Here is a 20,098-nt window from a genome sequence, read left to right as displayed (position 1 = left end):
GGTATCAGAAGTAGTGTGGAGTCAAGTCTCTTGGCGGAAATACGTAGGATGGTGCGCAAGGTTAATAGAAATGGGCACCCTCCTGTCTTTCTCATAGCACATGAACACAATATTCAAAAAAGGACATTCCAAGTCAGCAAGGACATTCTGATTTTTGATACCTCCTCCTCGTATAACTTAACCCATTGTGTCCTGGAAACACATATAGGTTTTTCAGGATCTTGAGATTTTAGCTGTTTTATTACCTATGTGGGTATGTTAGAGCTGAATGAACACATTACAATGCAAGGGGAGGGTATTGGCTTTTAAATGTAACTCATTTCATGTTTGTATGTGCTTCAGAGGCTGAGACATTGCGGATTTAATAGGAAGAGGGCACCCTTTCCCAAAAAGGGCGTAGGACAAAATGGGTTAATTAGCAGTCCATTTTTGAGTATTGTGTTCATGTGCTGTGAGAAAGACAGGGAAGTGCCCATTTCTGTGCCTAGGCACCTTAAAACTACCACTTGCTCTTCAGCCTGCCATTGGCTCTCTCTCTCCAGCTGAGCACCGTTATTGATACACTGCAGATGTACATTCCAGTATATTTTAACTAGGCCAATTTAAAGTCTATACTTGCACAATTCTACCAACAGAAGATAACAGACAGACTCTCTTTTCCTCCTGCTCCCCTGTTCAGCAGGGCTGGATCCCCACATGGCTGCATGCTGAGCCCCCATCTAAAGTCTATCCGTCCATGACTGCAGCATGGCCAGCAAAAGGGAGTGAAGGTGGCAGCCTGGTGTACAGAGACCGAGACAAATTTCTCTAGCTCTGAATGAAAAGAAAACCAAAGAGATCATTGCTGCCTTCAGGAGGCACACCTATAGCGAGAATAGACCTAGCCCTGTCACAGAGCTAAAACATTGTCTTGGACATTATCCTGGTTCTGAGTTCTTGGGTCTCTACAGATGTATCATTGGCACTACAGATGTATCATCAAAGTAAGGACCAAAGACTAAAACCACATTTCACACACATGGACTGTCTGACTGTTCATTAAATCTCTTGTTCCCCTGATCTCCTTCCATCCTCCGGTTGTTGTGAAATAATTGATACAGTGCAATGTGTTGAGCTGAATTCTTGCCGTACTACAGAACAAAGGCCAGCCTTGTAATTAATGGTTATAATTGTCACAGAGTGGCCATCTCAGCTGAAATATGTACATTAAGCAAGACAATCTATGCAATAACTTTTGATGACTGATGTGCAATACCAGCCTGAGTATGTCCTTTGTGTATATATTCACACACACACACACACACACACACACACACACACACACACACACACACACACACACACACACACACACACACACACACACACACACACAATGCCACTCTATTCTATTCTATTCTATTCTATATATTATTCACATCAGTCTGCCTCTTGATTCCCTTTATAGGCCTAGATATACAGTGATCTGAGCACAGCAATTAAACCGGCAAACATGAAGTAATTCCCATTGTACAAGGGATAATATTAGAAAATATTCGATTTCAGACTCTTGTGGTCATTTATTTTTTATGGGTGAAGAGGTGTGGAAACATTGTGTGCTGGTTTGAGGTGGGAACATTTTTCATGGTATAATGCATAAAAAGTGTAACTGAAATAGGGAGAGATTTAAATACAGATGGTCAATTTATGGAAAACATAATCTCCTGTTGCAAACATGAATTCAGTCTACACTGAAATAATTTCCTTTGATATCTTTCTTAAATCTGAGTATGGAAATTAATTCTCCTTGTATGAAAACCTGATGCTACATAATGTAGGCCTACTTAAGAGTTTACCTTGTGTAATCAAAGAAATGTACACTGTAGACTGGTGACGGCGGCCATATTGGATTCCTTCATTTTGATGTACTATGGGAATTAAAGGCATTAAGCAACCTTCAAACCCCCTGAAAATGTTGTATATCAAACATGAACACTATCAAAGACAATATGTCCTTAAAGCAAAAATATGGGCAGTGAGAAGTGCAGTATTTTGGGGTCAAAAATCTGTGCTTTTTTGTGGCGTCATCCCATGTTCTACTGCCCATAACTAAAGAATGGAAAAAGGTAGACACAAACTTCTTTTTTCAGGTGAAAGTAGACAGTTCAGTTTCTGTAGTATTTGTGTTCACAGAGACAAAGAGCAGTTTTTCTGTGGATCTTGAAAGATTAGTAAGAATGTTAAAAATCGTTGACAATATGAGGCTCTCTGCTTTTAAAATGGCTGCCAGCCAATGACATAAGCATTTTCTTCCAATCTGAGCTTAAATCTGATGACATAATGCCTTTCCCCATATCTGAAAACATAAACATAAGTGCTATTTTCAAATTCATATCTTATTTAGTCCAAAAGAAAAGTGATTGCAGGATTTTAACACGGTGGCGGCGGCCATATTGGATTTTGCCCGTTTTGAGGCATTTCGGTACATTTTTACGTCCGGCATACGGCAGATTTGGATTCAGCACCCTTGAATACCCCTAAATCAGTTGTATGCCGAAAATTAACATGATTTGCCTTCAGGACCTTAAATAAGCACCTTTTCAGAAATCCTGCCTAGACTAAGAAGTTAACAGGCTGTTCAGACCGCCCTGAAAAGAACAGCATGTGAAGTACACGCGATACCAGAAGAGAAAGCACCGCAACTCAATTAGTAAAAGTTGGTCTCATCCTACGACCCATCCCCCTAAAAACATTTGGTATCGAAACAAGGCTACTTAAATTTTACACATCAAAGCAAACCCGAGTCAAAAAAATCCCCTCCCCCTTCCCTAGTGGTAACATAAAGCAGAAACCACCCCAGTCTTCTCTATCGTGTTTGGAGCGTGCTTGTGTTTGTTCCCAACTTTATATCATGGACCATATGTGTAACGTGAATTAATGTAAAGCCTATTTGGGGGCAGTGTTGTGTTTGTTCATATATGCGTCATTTAACCAACATTATTTTTTTGTGAACAGTTGCAAAAGAGCAACAGTTTGCCATTCCGTGAGCTTCTTCGCGCCAAAATGACGTAGGATTCTGAAAGCGGATGTGTGACGTTCGTAATTTGACACCGACCTTCTTTCAAACTCCCAAAGCCTCTTTTGATTGGCCGAGGAGGTGGTCATTTGACCAACGGTCGCGGGAAGGTCCGGGGCCATGCTTCGTAGAGAAGGAGGAGTGGTTTTTCATTCAAAGTAATTTCGTAAACATCACAGTGTCTAAAACCTTGACGTTTTACTGAGATTTAAGGCTATTTTAACTGTTTTCGACCTGTCAGTCATCTTTTTTGGATTCTGATATTCCTTTTCGTGTTCTACAGTTTTTTGAAGTGAACTGTTGCCGCAGCCATTGTCGGGAGTTGTCGTTGGCTCTACGGTGGTTAGCCGACTGGCTAACATCTCGGTTCTTTTCGTGAAGTTAACTTTACCGAAGTACAGGAGGTCGCATTTGGATTTATACGGCTTGGATTAATTTTTCACGGACTTGTGTACTCACAGACATTTCGTTTGAGGTAACGTTCAAATACATACTGAAACCTTATTGCAAATAGTTCTATCGTAGTGACTGAAAAGTCAATGTTATGACTCCGCCAGCAAACTTTGCTGAAGTATATTCCTCGCGATGTTGTGCTCCCTCATCGGCAGCTAGCTGAGTGGACAGCTAGCCACCGTTACTGCGTCTACACCTACTTTTTTGTTTTGCTTTCTTCTACGCTACTTTATCTGTTTTGCCACCTACAGTTGTGGTTCTCTCTTTTCCACCAAAGACAATACGCTCTTGTCTGGGGCGAAATACAGAACCGGGGAAAATGAGTTTCAGCTGTAGGCGAGTTGAAAAGACTGTTCACGCAACTTCTCCAAGCCTTCGGCCTCTTCGGCAAAAACTGACATTTGCAGCGAGCGATGGCGAGGAGGACTCAATCGAAGATATCAACAACAGCACAGGAGCCGAGTCGGGATTTACGGAATTGGACTCCCCTTTGCCTCTGCGGAGGACCACGGTCGACAAGAGGCACGACTCGAGCAGCAGCCCTCGGACAGCGGACGACGACGACATCGAGTCCTGGGACGAGGAGGGTTTCGGCTCCCCCTCGCATCTCATGATGAAAAACATTTTTATGAACAATTCTCCCTCTCCGCGTAAAGGAGCTCGGACTTATGACAGCTCGCCAGAGAGGACATTTGTGCCCGATGACGGAGAGGCATCTAGCTCGCCCATCCCAGACTGTCCAGATACACCTCCCCACAAAACGTTCAGGAAACTTCGGCTTTTCGATACCCCTCATACGCCCAAGGTAAGTTGCATGCTAACTAGCATGGCTAGCCAGGCTGGCAGACACACTCATGGTGATTGGTGAATGACTGGAGTTTTCATTTTGCAGAATGCCACGCTGGCTGTTTTAAAAGTATTGATGGACAGGTTTAAGTTTGTAAAAAGTTATCCAAATGCATTAAACACTGGAGGAGGGTCAGAACAGCCATAGCTCTATCTATGTTTCTCACCTACAAGAACATTTTCATTCATCTGTGATCTAATACCATTATATGTTACCTAACTGTACCACTAAATGCATTACCATTTTAGTGTATGTCTGCTAACAAAGCACTCTTTTGAGTTTGGGCAGTTGGTGAACCCAGACTGTAATCTCAGGTGATGACCCAGTTTCTGTTAACAGTTCCCAATTACATAAGTCAGACGTTACCAGGTCAATATTTTGAATTGCCTGTCTGCGGGGTTGACTCAACAGTTTCAGTTGGACCCAACCCACCTGTTACGTTTGTTTGCTGTTTTGTATATTATTACCATCAATTAATTTGCATGTCCAAAACTACTTAAGTGCATTATCTTTGAAGAATGTGTCTGTGATGTTCCCTGATTTCTGAACGTGTTTTTTTTTTTTTTTTTACTTTTTGTAGAGCTTGCTGTGCAAAGCTCGGACCAGTGCTTCAAGTAGCAGGAGAGTGGCCCTGTTCAGAGATGTGGATTCGGGATTAAAGTCCAGTCTGGACGGCAAGAGGAACCAGACACCTCTCGTGAACATCAACCCTTTCACGCCAGATTCCATTCTGGTTCAGTCGTCAACCTTCCAGCGAAATACTCGAAAGCGTTCTCACTGGAATGAGTAAGCAAACTAAAACTCCATGCCTTTTGAAATGTGTACATTGAGAAATGCTTCATCGGCACAGTTTGCATACACGGTTACGTAGGTGTCATTTCGTTGTCAGATGTTATGTCTGACGTTATGTCTGACTTTTAAATTGTTTGGTTACTCACTAACCTGTTTCCAAGGTGTGACTAATATAATGTTCGCCTGTTGGCTATTGGCCAAAACCTCGTGCTCTACTACAAGGCTATTACCTAACCATGTGCGCACAGCAGACGGGTTCAGCGCCAGTCTGACCCCCAGTGTTGAGTAAATGCAATAACAGCATGTCTGCTCATTTCCAGCTCGTGCGGAGAAGACATGGACGCCAGTGACGCCGAAACCGAGGAGGAAATTGTACCACCATCAAAGGTAAATTCCAGTAAATTATCTATTGAGTAATTGATTTTTTACAGTACAGCAGAAAGCATTATTTTGAATATTATATTCAACGTTTCCAAACTGCCAAAAAAGCAGATGGATCTAGGATTTGTTTTTGTTTTTTGTTATTTTACTGATGTATCCTTTATGATTCAGGATTATGTTCGTCAGTTTTATTTATTTATTTTCATGTTTTCTTTCTTTCAACAGAGAATCAGCATGATGGAAAGCAACATGTCCATGTCCAGATACATGTCTGAGTTCCATGAGTTGGAGAAGATTGGCTGTGGGGAGTTTGGCTCAGTCTTCAAATGTGTCAAGAGGCTGGACGGCTGCATCTATGCCATCAAGCGCTCCAAGAAGCCACTGGCAGGATCAGTGGATGAGTAAGTCAGCCCTCTACACTCCTGCGTGTGGTGTTTTAAAGGGGTATGCCACTATTTTGGGGCTTAATACAGTTGGCTGGGCGTTTATAAAGGTGGTAAAGTGTCTTATTTTTCATGTTAAGCATTGTCTTGCCTAGCATGCTACACGGATCCATTGACTTTCACTAGCTTAGCGACATGCTCCCTCTTTTAACTTGTCTTCAGGCCAGACAACGGCTTACATGAAAAATAAGACACTTTACCACCTTTATAAACCCTGGCCAACGATTTTAACTGTATTAAGCCCCAAAATAGTGGCACACCCCTTTAATGTCAATAGATGTGTGCATTCAGCTTTGATGTTTTCTGTGGCTGCAATCTTTGGTTGTTCAGTAATGCACGCAGATGGTTGAGGGGATTTTTTGGCCTACAACTGTACCACTAAATGCAAACGTGTATTTTTCCCTGGTAGGCAGAACGCACTGCGGGAAGTGTACGCCCACGCGGTGCTGGGCCAGCACCCGCACGTGGTCCGCTACTACTCGGCCTGGGCGGAGGACGACCACATGCTCATCCAGAATGAGTACTGCAACGGAGGCACGCTGTCCGACGTCATCGCAGACAACGACCGCAAGCTGGCCTTCCTCACCGAGCTGGAGCTCAAGGAGCTGCTGCTGCAGGTGTCGCGAGGACTCAAGTACATCCACTCCACAGCGCTGGTGCACATGGACATCAAGCCCAGTGAGTACAGCACACACACACACACACAAGGGGTGGAACTTAAGTTTTTTACCCACCAGTCACCTTGGCAGGTAGATTTCAAAATCTACCAGTCACTCACTGTTTTTACCAGTCAAAGTGACTGGTGGGTTGAAAAATGTACCAGTCACCACTGAAATTTACCAGTCATTGGCAGGTGGACGGGTGCTTATTTCCATCCCTGACACACACACACACGCAGTAAGTAGAGCAGATTCTCAATAGGATAGAACCCACAATGTCTACTCTACGGCAGTGGACACGACGCACACAGACATGACAACGTCCACATGAGCACCGTCTCCGTCGAATAGAGTAGAACTCCCAATGTCCACCCTACTGCCCTGGTAGACACGGTGGGATTAAACAATAGAGATAGTCAAAGGCAGTTAATATAAACCAATTTAATTTATTTATTTATTTAGATTCAACTGTCATTGTACAAATACAAAATTATGTGCAACATTTCCTGTTCCGTTAAACGGTAAATGCAGAAAGACACTTGGACCCTAAACTCTTATCAGTTCGAGATAAGGACAACTGTGAAAGCCTTTGTGTAACTGGCAGGGGATTTTCCATGCAGCACTGAACCACAACTCCCAACTGTGTTTTGAAGTATTTGTCAATCTAGTTGTAGCACTCTGCGGCTGTGATTTGAAAAGCAAGTCATGTTTTAAATGTGAGTGTTGCGGTGCAGCAGAGGCCTAGTGGTTAGGGAGGTGAGCTTAAGATCAGAGGGTTGCAGGTTCAAATTTTTCCCTTCACCGCTTATCCATGGCTGAAGTGCCATTGAGCAAGGTGCCTAACCCCACATTGAGCCCGTTTATATGCACATCAATAAACCGTTTATGATCAGGTTTTTGGAGTTACCGGTTTATTTGAGCGCTCATGTAAACTGAATAAACAGTTTTCATAACCGGTTTATTGCCGTTATTGGTTTATGAGAAATCCGATTCGCACAGGTAGGTTTTTGGCTAATAAACTGATTTCTCTTGTCATGTAACCTGCATAGTCGGGTTATTATCAGGTTATTGACATTCTAGAAGGATAAGTAGCCAATCACAAGCCTTACACTCTAGCTTCGTGTCACACACTTTAGTGGAACACAGTCAATCGACGAACTGCATGTAAACAGCAATAAACCGTTTATTCCAATAACCTGATTATTGCGGCCATATAAACGGGCTCATTGCTCCAGGGATTTTATACCCTGTAACTTACTAAGTTGCCTTGTATAAAAGCACCCACTGAGTGTAATGTAATAAAGTATTCATTTGCCTGTTTGCTTTTCCCTTTGCCCAGGCAACATCTTCATCTCAAGGAAAACTGTGGTGGAACCTAGCGAAGATGAGGAGGACGGTCAGACGCCAAGTGTTGTTTATAAAATAGGTAAATAACACCAGGGTTTATTTGTCATTTACAAATAGAATTTTTGTATGAAAGTTGTATGTAATAACAATAGTTTGGAGAGAAATGCAGAAAATGTTCTGTCAACAAAGATTGAAAATAAACACCAATGTTTTGGACTTGGAATTTGTTTTTCTTTCTTCAAATGGCTGCCTCTAATGTGTGTTTAGACCATTGAAAATAGTTCATTTACATGTAATTTTCCTTTTGGCTTTTGTAGGTGACCTTGGTCATGTGACCAGAGCAACCAATCCCCAGGTGGAGGAGGGGGACAGTCGGTTCCTGGCCAATGAGGTTCTTCAAGAGGTCAGTGGAAAGGTTTTAATTGGTTAATTATCATTTTTTTTCATTGAATTGACACATCCTGGATGAATATACTCAATTAGTCATGAAGACCTACAATGCTACTATAATGCATGTTTAATAATGTACTTCCTGCTTATTGTAGGACTTTTGTAATTTCGTTACATGTACACAAGTGTAATAACTTAATTTGATTATTGTGGTCTTGTGGCATACACGTCATACACATGTAATGTCCACATTATTATCTTCTTTTTGAAGCAGTGTGCTCAACTTAAAAAAAGAAATAAAGGCAGATGAATTTGACTTGGAAATATCTGTCTGTGTGTCATGCCAAAAAACAAGAATTGTAGTGGAGCTTACGGCTTTCCTCCAACCCATTCGGATAATAATGATCTCTGATCCCTGTTTGCGTCTCCTCCACAGGACTACAGTAATCTGATGAAGGCGGACATCTTTGCGCTGGCACTGACGGTGGTGAGTGCGGCGGGTGCCGACCCCTTGCCCACCAACGGGGACAAGTGGCACGAGATCCGGCAGGGGCGGCTGCCTGCCATCCCCCAGGTGCTCTCCCAGGAGTTCCTCGGCCTGCTCAAGGTACCTACCTAACCACGGCAAACAAAGAAACGCTTTCTAGGGAAATAGTCTCAAACTTATGTTTTCTACTGTAGTGCGTAATCATGATTTCCTCAGTCTGCTCAAGGTACGATGGGAAACTATATATAGGGTGACACTGATGAAGGCTCTTGCAGCCGAAACGTCTGTCTGTCCCTGCAATGTTTGAACATAAAGAAAAGAATGAGGAAGAAGAGGAAAAAAAACGAAGTGCAATCCATTTCCTAACTACTTGATTACTTCAGAGACGCACCAACAAGACGGAAGAGCGCAGTCTTTGGAAGATAACTTTTATAATTTCAGCAATATCCTTGAATTGAATGATTCATTTTGAGCATGGAGTGATCTCAGACATGGGCTGTTTGACTTTGTTTTTTAGTAGATAATCAGGAGGTTGAAGCACTTTGTGTTTTCAGGCAACGCACCTGCCTGAGAATGGGTTGTTGGTGTTGCTGTTGTAGTCGTAGTAGCAGTAGCCAGGTGTGTGTTGACTTTGGGACTATGGATTGTATAACTTGCAGGCGTGGCTACTGTTTCAATCGGTGTGGGACACAACAGTTGCTAACCCCCTCCACTTAATCTCCAGTGGTTTACCTGCTGTGTGTGTGTGTGTGTGTGTTGGTTCCCTATGTGGTGCTCATCTGTCTTGTGTTGTTGTCATCTCTCCTCTCAGCTGATGATCCACCCCGATCCCACGCGCCGGCCCTCCGCCTCGGACCTGATCCGCCACCCCGCCCTGCTCACAGCCGCACGCATGAGCGCAGACCAGCTACGCGTCGAGCTCAATGCAGAGAAATTCAAGAACGCCCTGCTGCAAAAGTAAGGATTCATTCACTCGTTCAATAAGTTGTGCATGTCAGAATGCCACAAGTTGGAGCGTGTTTTCACAGTTCTTGTAAGCAGGGCTCTGTAAATGAACTTTTTTCTCCTCACCAGCCAAAATGGCTAGTAGATGTTAATCTTACTAGCCAAACACACACTCACTTATGGGCTAAGGTGGCTAGTAAGTAAGTTGGTCTTTTTGAAATGTCACCAGCATTTGGCCGGCTGGCGTCTGGTGTTAATTTAGAGCCCTGCTTATATAAGCCAGAAGTGAGTGCCCGTATGAAGTTAAGATTCGGCGTTTGCAATTTGTTCTGGGAAGCAGGGGCTGAGCGGTTTTAGTAGCAATACAAGATGACGTCTTTGAATTAATTGGCTAACCTTATTTAATGATTTTGTTTTTTGTTCTGTGGTTCCTTTAGGGAGTTGAAGAAGGCGCAGCAGGCGAAGGCAGCAGCAGAGGAGAAGGTGTTGTCTACGGACCGCGTGCTGACGCGCTCCACGCTACAGGGAGCAGCCGGAGGAGGAGGAGCAGGAGGAGGAGGAGGAGGAGGCCGAGCCTCCAGACTCATCGGCAAGAAGATGAACCGATCAATGAGCCTGACCATCTACTGAAGCACAGCACGCCTTACCCAACGCACACCTCACACACACACACACACACACACACAGTTAAGCACACCTTCCCCAACGCACACATCTCTCGCTCAGACACACACACACACACACACACACACACACACACACACAAACTCTCGGAAGCACACCTTCCCCAACGCACACATCTCTCTTCTCACACAGACGCTCTCACTTACACACACACACTCACACACACACACACACACACACACACACACACACACACACACACACACACACACACACACACACACACACACACTCACACTCTGAAGCACCCCTTCATCAATGCACACATATCTCTTGCACATACACACATGCTCTCACTTACACACACACACACACAAACTCTGAAGCACGCCTCCCCCCAACACACACACAGACACATTCCTGTAGAAAACAAATGGTGCTAGACAACAGACTGTTTCAACTGCCCTAATGACTCTTGAGTACTTTCACACTCTGGTCACAAACCCATGGACACTTTTTTTTATGATGGGTTGTGTTCTTCACAAGTCTATAGATCTGTCTTTTTTGAAAATGCAAGCTAGAATTTCCATAAGCGAACTTCCTGTTGACTTAAAGTAGATGCACAACGTTTCTGTAGGCAGTTTTGCTGAGCTCCCACATTCCGTGTTTCTCACATCTCCTTAGGTACAATAGAACTGCTACTTTCCACTCAAGCTTCCGAGTTCCGCAGGAAAATTCCATAGCGAGTAGAGAGGTTCCGCACGCTCTCCTGCACTTCCTCTCCCGGCCTGGGCGGGCGCTCTTGCACACATAGGTGCACTTGCGCCAAGCTGAGGCTGGGTGAACGAACCAGACAAAGACGGGTGTGAGTGTGTAAGCGTACATGTGCAAATGTAGGCTGCTGGCTGTGAATGAAATGCCTGGATTTGGGCAGGACAACGTTGTGGTGTGATGCGGTATCATTGCCATGAAAATGAGCACTTTGGGTAACAAGAGAAGAGGGAGAGAACTCACCACAGAAGAACGAATGAAAAGAAGACGAGAAGAAAAAGAAATATACCTGCTGCTATTCATGTTTGTTATGAATCAGGGTTGGGAGAATTTTAAGATACAATTTTGGCTTTTCTCGAATCATTGGTTTTACAGTACGTTTAGACGAAAAACACCTGAGATTATTGTTTTTGTTTTTTCTTCAATAATTGATGTACCACACAAGTTACATGCATAGAATCTTCTCCAATATTTGCAGTTCTCTTTCACAATTAGAAAACAAAAAGGAAAAATCAGATAATCATGCATGTGTTCCACATGAATCCCTAGTTGAATGTCCGTACACTGGTCTATTATGCTGTTCGCAGTTAAACTGGAACAGTCTCCAATCTCACGTCTCCAGCCCTGACAGTAGCATTAAAGCAATCATTGTGCCGTTGTTTGGATTTCTGTACCATTGAGTGATAGAGCTACTTTGACTGTTATATTGTGTCTCTGGACACACCACACCTTTGTCAAGGTGTGACGTGTGTGACATCTCTTGTGCTAAAAAAAAATCTAATACTTTATTACGTTTTGTTTGTACATAGGTTCTCATAATAAATTCTCACCATAAATTGACTGGCTGTTTTTGGTTTTGTGTTTAAAAGTTTGCCACATCAGAATGAAATAAGATGTGATTGGGTAGCCCCACATTAACCCAATTTCACCACTGACACCAATAACAGTCTAACCCATCACATTGATCTGATTTTGAAGACTCTTGTGACATTGTGATGTAGCCTAGTTGATAATACAATCATCTGTTGAAATTACTTGTAGTGACACCTAGTAGTAATGGTGCCCTAGTTGTCAGCAGCATGTCATGTCTCTAACATAAAGAGACGGCTTTTAGGTAGAGTCATTACAATCAATTCATCTGATGAAAATAAAGTTCAGTTGTAATATTGTGTTGTGTCGAATGAAGACTAGCGCATGGAAGGCGTTAGATCACACCTAGCTAAATTTAGGTTCTGGAAATGGTGTCAAAGTATTCAAACACCATCTTTCCCAGCCAGGCACCCACAACCAGGAGAGCAGCAAAATGTGGACCCTATGTACTGTCAGTTTCAATGCCCCCTCCCTCACCCCTGACCCCAGCCATATATCCACGTATACCAGACACTGTGTGGGCCCCCTATAGCCTACACGGGTCCCTGTGACTCAGCCACACTTTCCCCCCCCTGTGTGGCACCCCTGCCCACAACACCTGACACCTCATTGCCTTTTACAGATTGTCATGCTATTTGTTGACAGGCCTGGGTGTAACATTTTTGTGCATACAAGCTATTAAAATATAATCTTAAATATGTGCACTTTAAGAATGGAGTTGAGCAGAAAATGGGCATAGCCTATAGTATTATTTAGAATCCAAATCACTTTAAACTAAGTCTTGTGTCAAAAACCTTGGTGTGATGTTGGAGAGTAATTTCAATGCTCACATCAAAAACACAACTAAATCTGCTTTTTGGCACCCAAGGAACATTGCTAAAATTAAGGATTTTGTAGGCTATGTAAACAGGATTTGGAGAAGTTAATCCATGCTATTATTACCTGTAGAGTTGACCATGGCAAACCCTACTCAAAGGTCTCCCTCAAAGGTCACTCAGGTAGGTGCAACTAATCCAAAATGCTGCAGCAAGAATTCTGACTAAAACAAAGAAAAGAGACAAAGAAAACGTCCTGTCCAAATTAGAACTGCCCCTCATTTAAAAGTTAAAAAGCTTTAATCTCATCTGTCTTTGGTGAATAGTTAGTTAATAACACAAATTAATGTATGTCCTCTACAAGTCTTCTGTTGTCCAGTCTTGCACTTTAAATGTCTGTATGAGCACTGTCTATGTCCATACTGTCTTAAGTCCATGTATAAGTACTGTCTATGTCTATACTGTCTATGTCCTTACCTAGATTAGTCTATGTCTAATGGGAAAGCAAGAAATGTAATTTCAAATTCTTTGTATGACCAGTGCATGTAAAGAAATTGACAATAAAACCTACTTGACTTGACTTGACTTGAAATACAGTTTTTTTCTTCTCTTTTCTATTCTTTAGCAGCACATTGAATTAATTGACATGTATGTGTGATAATTTGCTATATAAATATTTTTTTGATTGATTGATATGTTAGTACTAGTAGTTAAGCAGAAATAGTCAGTAGTAGAAGGCGCACAAACAGTCCGTGTTGCCATCGCCAATGCCAAGTTCATGACTGGCGCTGTGCGGAGCTCGCGCTTCAACTGTGATGTGATTCGTCTCCAAGCAGCCTCGCGCAAGTGCACCGTGCGGGTCATGTGACCAGTGCATTGTATCCCTCTTGAAAAACTTTCCTCTCCACAAAGTCGGCGAAGTGCGCAGAGGAGAACGGAGAGCGAGCAGCGGGGAACTGAACTGAAAATGGGTTTACGAGACGAGCTGTTAAAGCCAATATGGCATGCGTTCACGGCTTTGGACGTTGACAAAAGTGGAAAGGTGTCAAAATCACAGCTAAAGGTAAGCGCGGGTGTTATTTCTTTGAGTGGCCAACACTTTCCCCTGGACAATTTGGCACCTGACCAAGCGGTTCACACGACTCTGTTGACAAGTGATTGTTTGCCTTTTTTATTGCTGGAATTGCTTACACCGACGTTGATGTCGTTGATGAACAAACCAAGGGAATATCTTTGGAGCTTTCCCCCCATCAGAACATGATCTTTGGTTGCCTATCTGTCAATCATTTCGTTGTCATTTTCCATGCGTAATGGAAGCAAAATTGTATGTTTTCGATTAGCAAGGCCCAAAAGTCGGATATCTGTATTTGTTTTTATTCTCTACCAGATATCTTACTCTCATTTAATATAATAATTTAATCATTTGATATAAGTCATAATCTTTGTATTTAATCCCAACCAAAGGAATTTAGCCTACTTGATGGTGTTGCCTACTGCATGATGTGTCATTGAATTAGACTTAAATGGTCTGAACTCTATAAGTGACCGCTTTCATGGGGCCGGGGAGTCCACTACTGACCTCAGCCTGGGTATAAAAAAGGGCAGAATTCCAGGAGGTGTGGCAATTCTGTGGAATAAGAGCCTGGACTCAGCCATTAATGTCATAAGACTCTCTGTGGACTGGTGCATTGCTATACAGGTCACTCAGGGTGATAAGAAATTTATTATTTTAAATATTTATCTTCCATATGAATGTCAACATCATGAGGAAGAATATGTTAACAAGCTTGCTTTTATTAGCTCTTACCTTCAAAGTGAGGCTTTTACAAATGTTTTTATTGTTGGAGATATGAATGCGGACATTTCTGACAAAAGGTCAAGCTTTGCTAACCATATAAGTCAGTTCTGTGAAGATAATAATCTTATCCTCTCCATAGAGAAACTTTTGTCAACTGAAAGTTACACACATATTAGTGAGGCGTGGCACACCACATCTTGGTTAGATCATTGTCTCTCTACAGCTGATGCGCATGCATCCTTGATGAATATGGAAATCTTATATAATGTATCCACTTCTGATCACATCCCAGTTAAGATGGTTGTCAGACTGGAGTGCATACCTGCAACAGCTAAAAGTGCAAATACAAGGTCTAGTGGTTCTTGTAAACTGGACTGGGCCTCACTGTCATGTGATGATTTGGATTCTTATTGTAACTATTCTGATCAGCTATTGAGCAATGTGTATATCCCCATAGAAGCACTTTCATGTAAAGACTATAATTGTACAAATAACAATCATAAAAGTTGCATATCAGCAATGTACACAGACATTATCTCCTGTTTACTTGAAGCTAGTAAGCCTCACCTTAAGGCCGCAAAGAGAGGACAAGTCCGGCCTGGCTGGAATACTTATGTAGCAGAATTTTATGCTGAGGCTCGTGAAGCAACTAAATCCTGGGCAATGGCTGGCAAGCCAAGGCAGGGGCCAATTTTTGAGTATAAGAAGAGTACAAATGCAAAATATAAATATGCAGTCCGCTTCATTAATAGAAATGAAGAATGTATGAGGGCCGACTCTATGGCCAGGAAGCTTGTAAGTAACTCCAATAATGATTTTTGGAAAGAGGTTAAGCACATTAATGGGCACAAACCTTCTTTACCATGCTCAGTAGATGGAGTGTCTGGTGCTGGTAATATTGCAGAGCTATGGCGAATGCATTACAGTAAGCTGTTTAATCTGTCCCAGCCTAATGCCCGTCAGATAGGTAATGTTGAATCTGTTGAAATTATCAATTCCTATGAAGTTTCCCAAGCGATACAAAATCTATCAGCTAATAAAACCACAGGAATGGATCATATATCTGCTGAACATCTGAAATATGCCAGCTTTAGATTATACATACTCCTTGCCTTGTGCTTCACTGCTCTCATGTCCCATGGATTTCTTCCAGAATCCATGATGACAGTGCAGCTGGTTTCCTGTGATCAAGGACAAAGCTGGAAAAGTGGGATCTTCTAATAACTACAGGCCCATTGCTCTAGCTAATATTTTTATCTAAAGTAGTTGAGCAAATTATCCTGCAGAGAATTAATAACTTGATTTAAGCTCTACTGACCACCAATTTGGTTTTAAAGCTAAACATGGCACTGACATGTGCATATACATGTTAAAGGAACTGTTGAACAACTATAAAAGAAAGAATTCTTCAATTTTTATCTGTTTTTTAGATGCCTCCAAGGCTTTTGATCGATTAAATCATGATAAATTATTTAATAAACTTCGTACAGCTGGTGTCCCTAAGTACATAGTCAGAATACTGTCTTACTGGTATGCGCAGCAAACCATGCAGGTAAAATGGGACAACTGCTTGTCTGCTCCCTTTCATATAAGTAATGGGGTAAGACAGGGGAGTATTTTATCACCCATATTATTTAATTTTTACATGAACGACCTGTCTCATAAACTAAGATCATGTAAAACTGGCTGTATGGTGGGCAGTACAGTTATTAACCATCGTATGTATGCCGATGACTGTGTTATCTTTAGCCCTAGCTCAGCTGGTTTACAGCAGCTCCTCAATGAGTGTTCTATGTATGGGGAGCTGCAAGATATAAAATTCAATGAGCTTAAAAGTGTGATCATGATACAGGACTCTGGAAGACAAGCACATGACTTGAATTCCCTGAATTCAGACTTTCAGGTAAGGTCCTAAACACCTGTAGGGAAGTGAAATATTTAGGACATGTTATCACTGACCAACTGACAGATGATGAAGATATTTATCGTCAGTGCCGTATGCTGTATGTGCAAGCAAACATATTGGCACGAAAATTTGGTAACTGCTCTGTAAATGTTAAGTTGACCCTCTTCAAGACATTCTGTTCTCCATTATACACTGCGCATCTATGGTTAAACTATAAAAAAGCCAGCTTCCAGAGATTACAAGTGGCCTATAATGATGCTTTGAGGATACTTCTAAGAAGACCTAGATGGACTAGTGCAAGTGAGTTGTGTGTGAGCCATGGAGTCAATACACTGTCTGCATTATTGAGAAATATAATGTATAGATTCATCTGTAGGCTGAATGACTCTAAAAACCATAATGTTGTTGCAATGATAAACATTTCATACAGTGACACTCGCTGCACATCCCAGTTTTGGAAGCACTGGTATAAGTGTTTACTGTAAGAGAGTCAGTATGGTTGTTTTTTTAAAGTTTATTTTTATATTGTTTGTATGCTCTTCTATATTTGTTATATGTCTGTATGTAGTCTTGTCCTGTTCTTGTATCTTATCTGTGTTCTTTGCCTGGATGGACCCAGAGTCTGTAATAAAGCAATCAATCAATCAATCAATTACAGTAATATGTATTTGATGAATAACATTTGGCCTACTTTCTATAACTAATACTAACAATTACAGCTCTTGATGTATCAAAACTCAATCCTGATGTTCCTCACAGGTTCTCTCGCATAACTTGTGCACTGTTATGAAGATCCCCCATGACCCAGTGGCGCTTGAGGAGCACTTTAAGGATGATGACGAGGGACCAGTGTCTAACCAGGGCTACATGCCTTACCTCAACACATTCATATTGGACAAGGTGAGTGAGCAAAGCCCTATGTAACTCAACACGTTCATCCTAGACAGTAACTACACTGTCCGTCCTTTTAGACAAGGTGAGTGGCTACATGCCCTGCCTGACAACAGTCATCCTTGACAAGGTTAGCCCACTTGCGCTTTTGCCGTTTGGTGTGGGGGGGGCGCAAAGATTTTCTTAGGTCCAAAAGGGAGTACCAGCTGAAAAAGTTTGTGAACTGCTGTCTCAGCCCGGTGAGTGGGTACATGCCTCATCTCAACACGTCAGCTCAGTTCAGTTCAGTTTACTTAATTAGTACCCGTAGCAGGTAAACTAGTTTGGCAGTTTAAAAGAAAGATGGGTGTCCTCACATGTAGGGTACATGACACATGACACATGCAAACATGTAATCTAAGAGATATAGGCTATACACAAAAATAAATAATACAGGGACGGTGCAGACATATAAACATACAACATATACACACAAGATGCGGAGACGTCAATACGTCTTGGCCAAGGTGAGTGATCACAGTCCTCTTCAGCCAGCACCACTTAGGATCTGGAGATGTCATCCCTCCCATCCCACTCCTGTGGTCAATGGCCTGCTTGGCTACGAGGAGACTGAAGGGTTCTTCTTACGTACATAGATGCCTTGCTGAGGTCAGGTACAGTTAGCTGTAGGGTTTCACCTCTTATTAGGACATTATGGCTGTGTGTGTGTGTGTGTGTGTGTGTGTGTGTGTGTGTGTGTGTGTGTGTGTGTGTGTGTGTGTGTGTGTACAGTGTGTGTGTGTGTACACATACACGTATGTAAACTGTGATCAGAGTGTCAGCAAGACACTCGCAGATTTTTGCTGTAACTGTGTTGCAAAGTTGGATTGCAAAGCATGTCGTATTTTTTTCCTCTTCCAAAGATGCCCCTGCTGCTTAGCCTGCTGTTGGGTGTGCTCTTGAGGTTGCTGCAGGGTTGCTTCATGGAGTGTGTGTTGGCTTATGTAAAAGGAATTAAATGTAAGAGTGTGTGTGTTTCACAATGGCTCCGCGCTACGCACGGCAGAGGGGTACCCACCCAAGTTGCAGTCAGACCAACCCGAGCGTGTAGTGCGAATGGGGAAGAACTGAATCAGACACACGCTGATCTACGTTATTTGTCAGATCTATTCTAGAGCGGCATTTCCATTGCTGTTTAGTGTTGCTTTAAAGGGACACTGTGTGAGATTTTTAGTTGTTTATTTCCAGAATTCATGCTGTCCATTCACTAATGTTACCTTTTTCATGAATACTTACCACCAGCATCAAATTCTAAGTATTATGACTAGAAAAATTGCACTTTTCATACATGGAAAGGGGGATCTTCTCCATGGTCCGCCATTTTTAGCTGCAAAAATGACTCTACTTGGATCATACTAGGAAATATTTGTTTATTACTTAGTAAACTTTCATGTAAAGATCAAATTTGGCAATAGACAGCCCAGTTTCAATGGGCAGCATAGTTGCAGTACCTTTTTTTGACCATTTCCTGCACAGTGTCCCTTTAAGTTCAGGGAGATATGGACTTGACAGCTGGGGCAAGGACAGGGGTCTGTCTGTGTGATGCCCGGAGCTGGGGCAAGGGGCTGTGGCATTCTCTTCAGTTCAGTCCTCCACTGCCTCTTTTCCACTGCTGGTTTTCTGGTAGGCCTACAGCTTGAAACATTGCGACTCGGCCGTCACTTTTAGCTCTTCGACTGAGCTGTGTTGTGCCCAATTAATCGAAAAGCAAAAAGTGGCGGCCGAGTCACGCTGTCACGGGCATGGGCATATCACACATACACACACACGCATATATGTAGATGTGTAAACAAAAGCATTCAGAAAATCCAAACACATGCATCTGTTCCTTAATCCAGGCCCTGGTGTGGTGCTATTGGCAAGTGGAGTTGCTGCAAGATCACTAAGTCAGTCTGCCGCTTTGCCATGTTGCTCAACTGCCGTGAGACGCCTCACACACATGCACAAACACGCACACAGGAACACACACACATGTATGCATGCATGCACACACACACACACACACACACACACACACACACACACACACACACACACACACACACACACACACACACACACACACACACACACACGCCTTCTCTCTCTCTCTCTCTCTCTCTCATACACACAGACACACACACACACACACGAACCGGCACACACACATGAACAAGACACACACTCCCTGGGCCGGCTGGTTGCATTCGGACTAGAGTAGAGCTTGCTGCGTCAGCAGGTCTTGTTGTCCTTGTGTGTATGGACGAGGCTGCATTCCTGTGGGCACTTGGCCTTGAGGAACCTGCCGTGCAGCATGGGAGATGCTGAGACTCGGCTCACTGCTCCTGGCTTATCGGTTATCGCCCTGTAATGCCTGCTCGGTTATCGCCCCGTAATGCCTGCCTGCCTGCCCGGGCCTTGACCTCTGCATGTCAACAACACATCTTGCTATGAAAACAACATCACACAAAAGAAAGAAGAGTTGAGTAGAGTAGAGAAGAGTAGAGTAGAGTAGAGTAACTTTATTAATCCTCAGGGGGAAATGTAAGGGTAAGTGGCTACTGCTCAGGGCAGCACGCCAACAAGGTGTACTTACTGTGTTTTTT

The 20,098-nt window shown here is 42.7% G+C and overlaps 2 protein-coding genes across 2 annotated transcripts in view; both read left to right on the top strand.

The window, feature by feature from the left end:
- Positions 1–3,039: 3,039 nt before the first annotated feature.
- Positions 3,040–12,034, top strand: wee1 (WEE1 G2 checkpoint kinase). The gene is made up of 10 exons (XM_063197664.1): positions 3,040–4,313; positions 4,936–5,141; positions 5,468–5,534; positions 5,754–5,929; positions 6,381–6,649; positions 7,970–8,056; positions 8,295–8,380; positions 8,804–8,974; positions 9,666–9,811; positions 10,237–12,034. Exons 1-10 carry the CDS (start codon positions 3,828–3,830, stop codon positions 10,427–10,429), a joined length of 1,887 nt encoding a protein of 628 aa, XP_063053734.1. The 5' UTR covers positions 3,040–3,827; the 3' UTR covers positions 10,430–12,034.
- Positions 12,035–13,800: 1,766 nt separating this feature from the next.
- swap70b (switching B cell complex subunit SWAP70b) overlaps positions 13,801–20,098 on the top strand; it is a 57,281-nt gene continuing 50,983 nt past the window's right edge. The window contains exons 1-2 of the mRNA XM_063197663.1: positions 13,801–13,942; positions 17,343–17,483. Coding sequence (XP_063053733.1) covers positions 13,847–13,942; positions 17,343–17,483 — 237 coding nt within the window. The 5' untranslated portion in view covers positions 13,801–13,846. The remainder of the gene's footprint in view (positions 13,943–17,342; positions 17,484–20,098) is intronic.

The sequence above is a fragment of the Engraulis encrasicolus genome, chromosome 4 (assembly GCF_034702125.1).
Source record: "Engraulis encrasicolus isolate BLACKSEA-1 chromosome 4, IST_EnEncr_1.0, whole genome shotgun sequence".
Lineage (NCBI taxonomy): Eukaryota > Metazoa > Chordata > Actinopteri > Clupeiformes > Engraulidae > Engraulis > Engraulis encrasicolus.
This window is presented reverse-complemented; position numbering and strand designations above follow the sequence as displayed.

Coding starts and splice junctions, on each gene's coding strand:
- wee1 (XM_063197664.1), top strand. CDS start 3,828: ATGAGTTTCAGCTGTAGGCGAGTTGAAAAGACTGTTCACGCAACTTCT. Junction 5,930..6,380: donor CTGGCAGGATCAGTGGATGA/GTAAGTCAGCCC, acceptor TTTCCCTGGTAG/GCAGAACGCACTGCGGGAAG. Junction 8,975..9,665: donor AGTTCCTCGGCCTGCTCAAG/GTACCTACCTAA, acceptor CTCTCCTCTCAG/CTGATGATCCACCCCGATCC.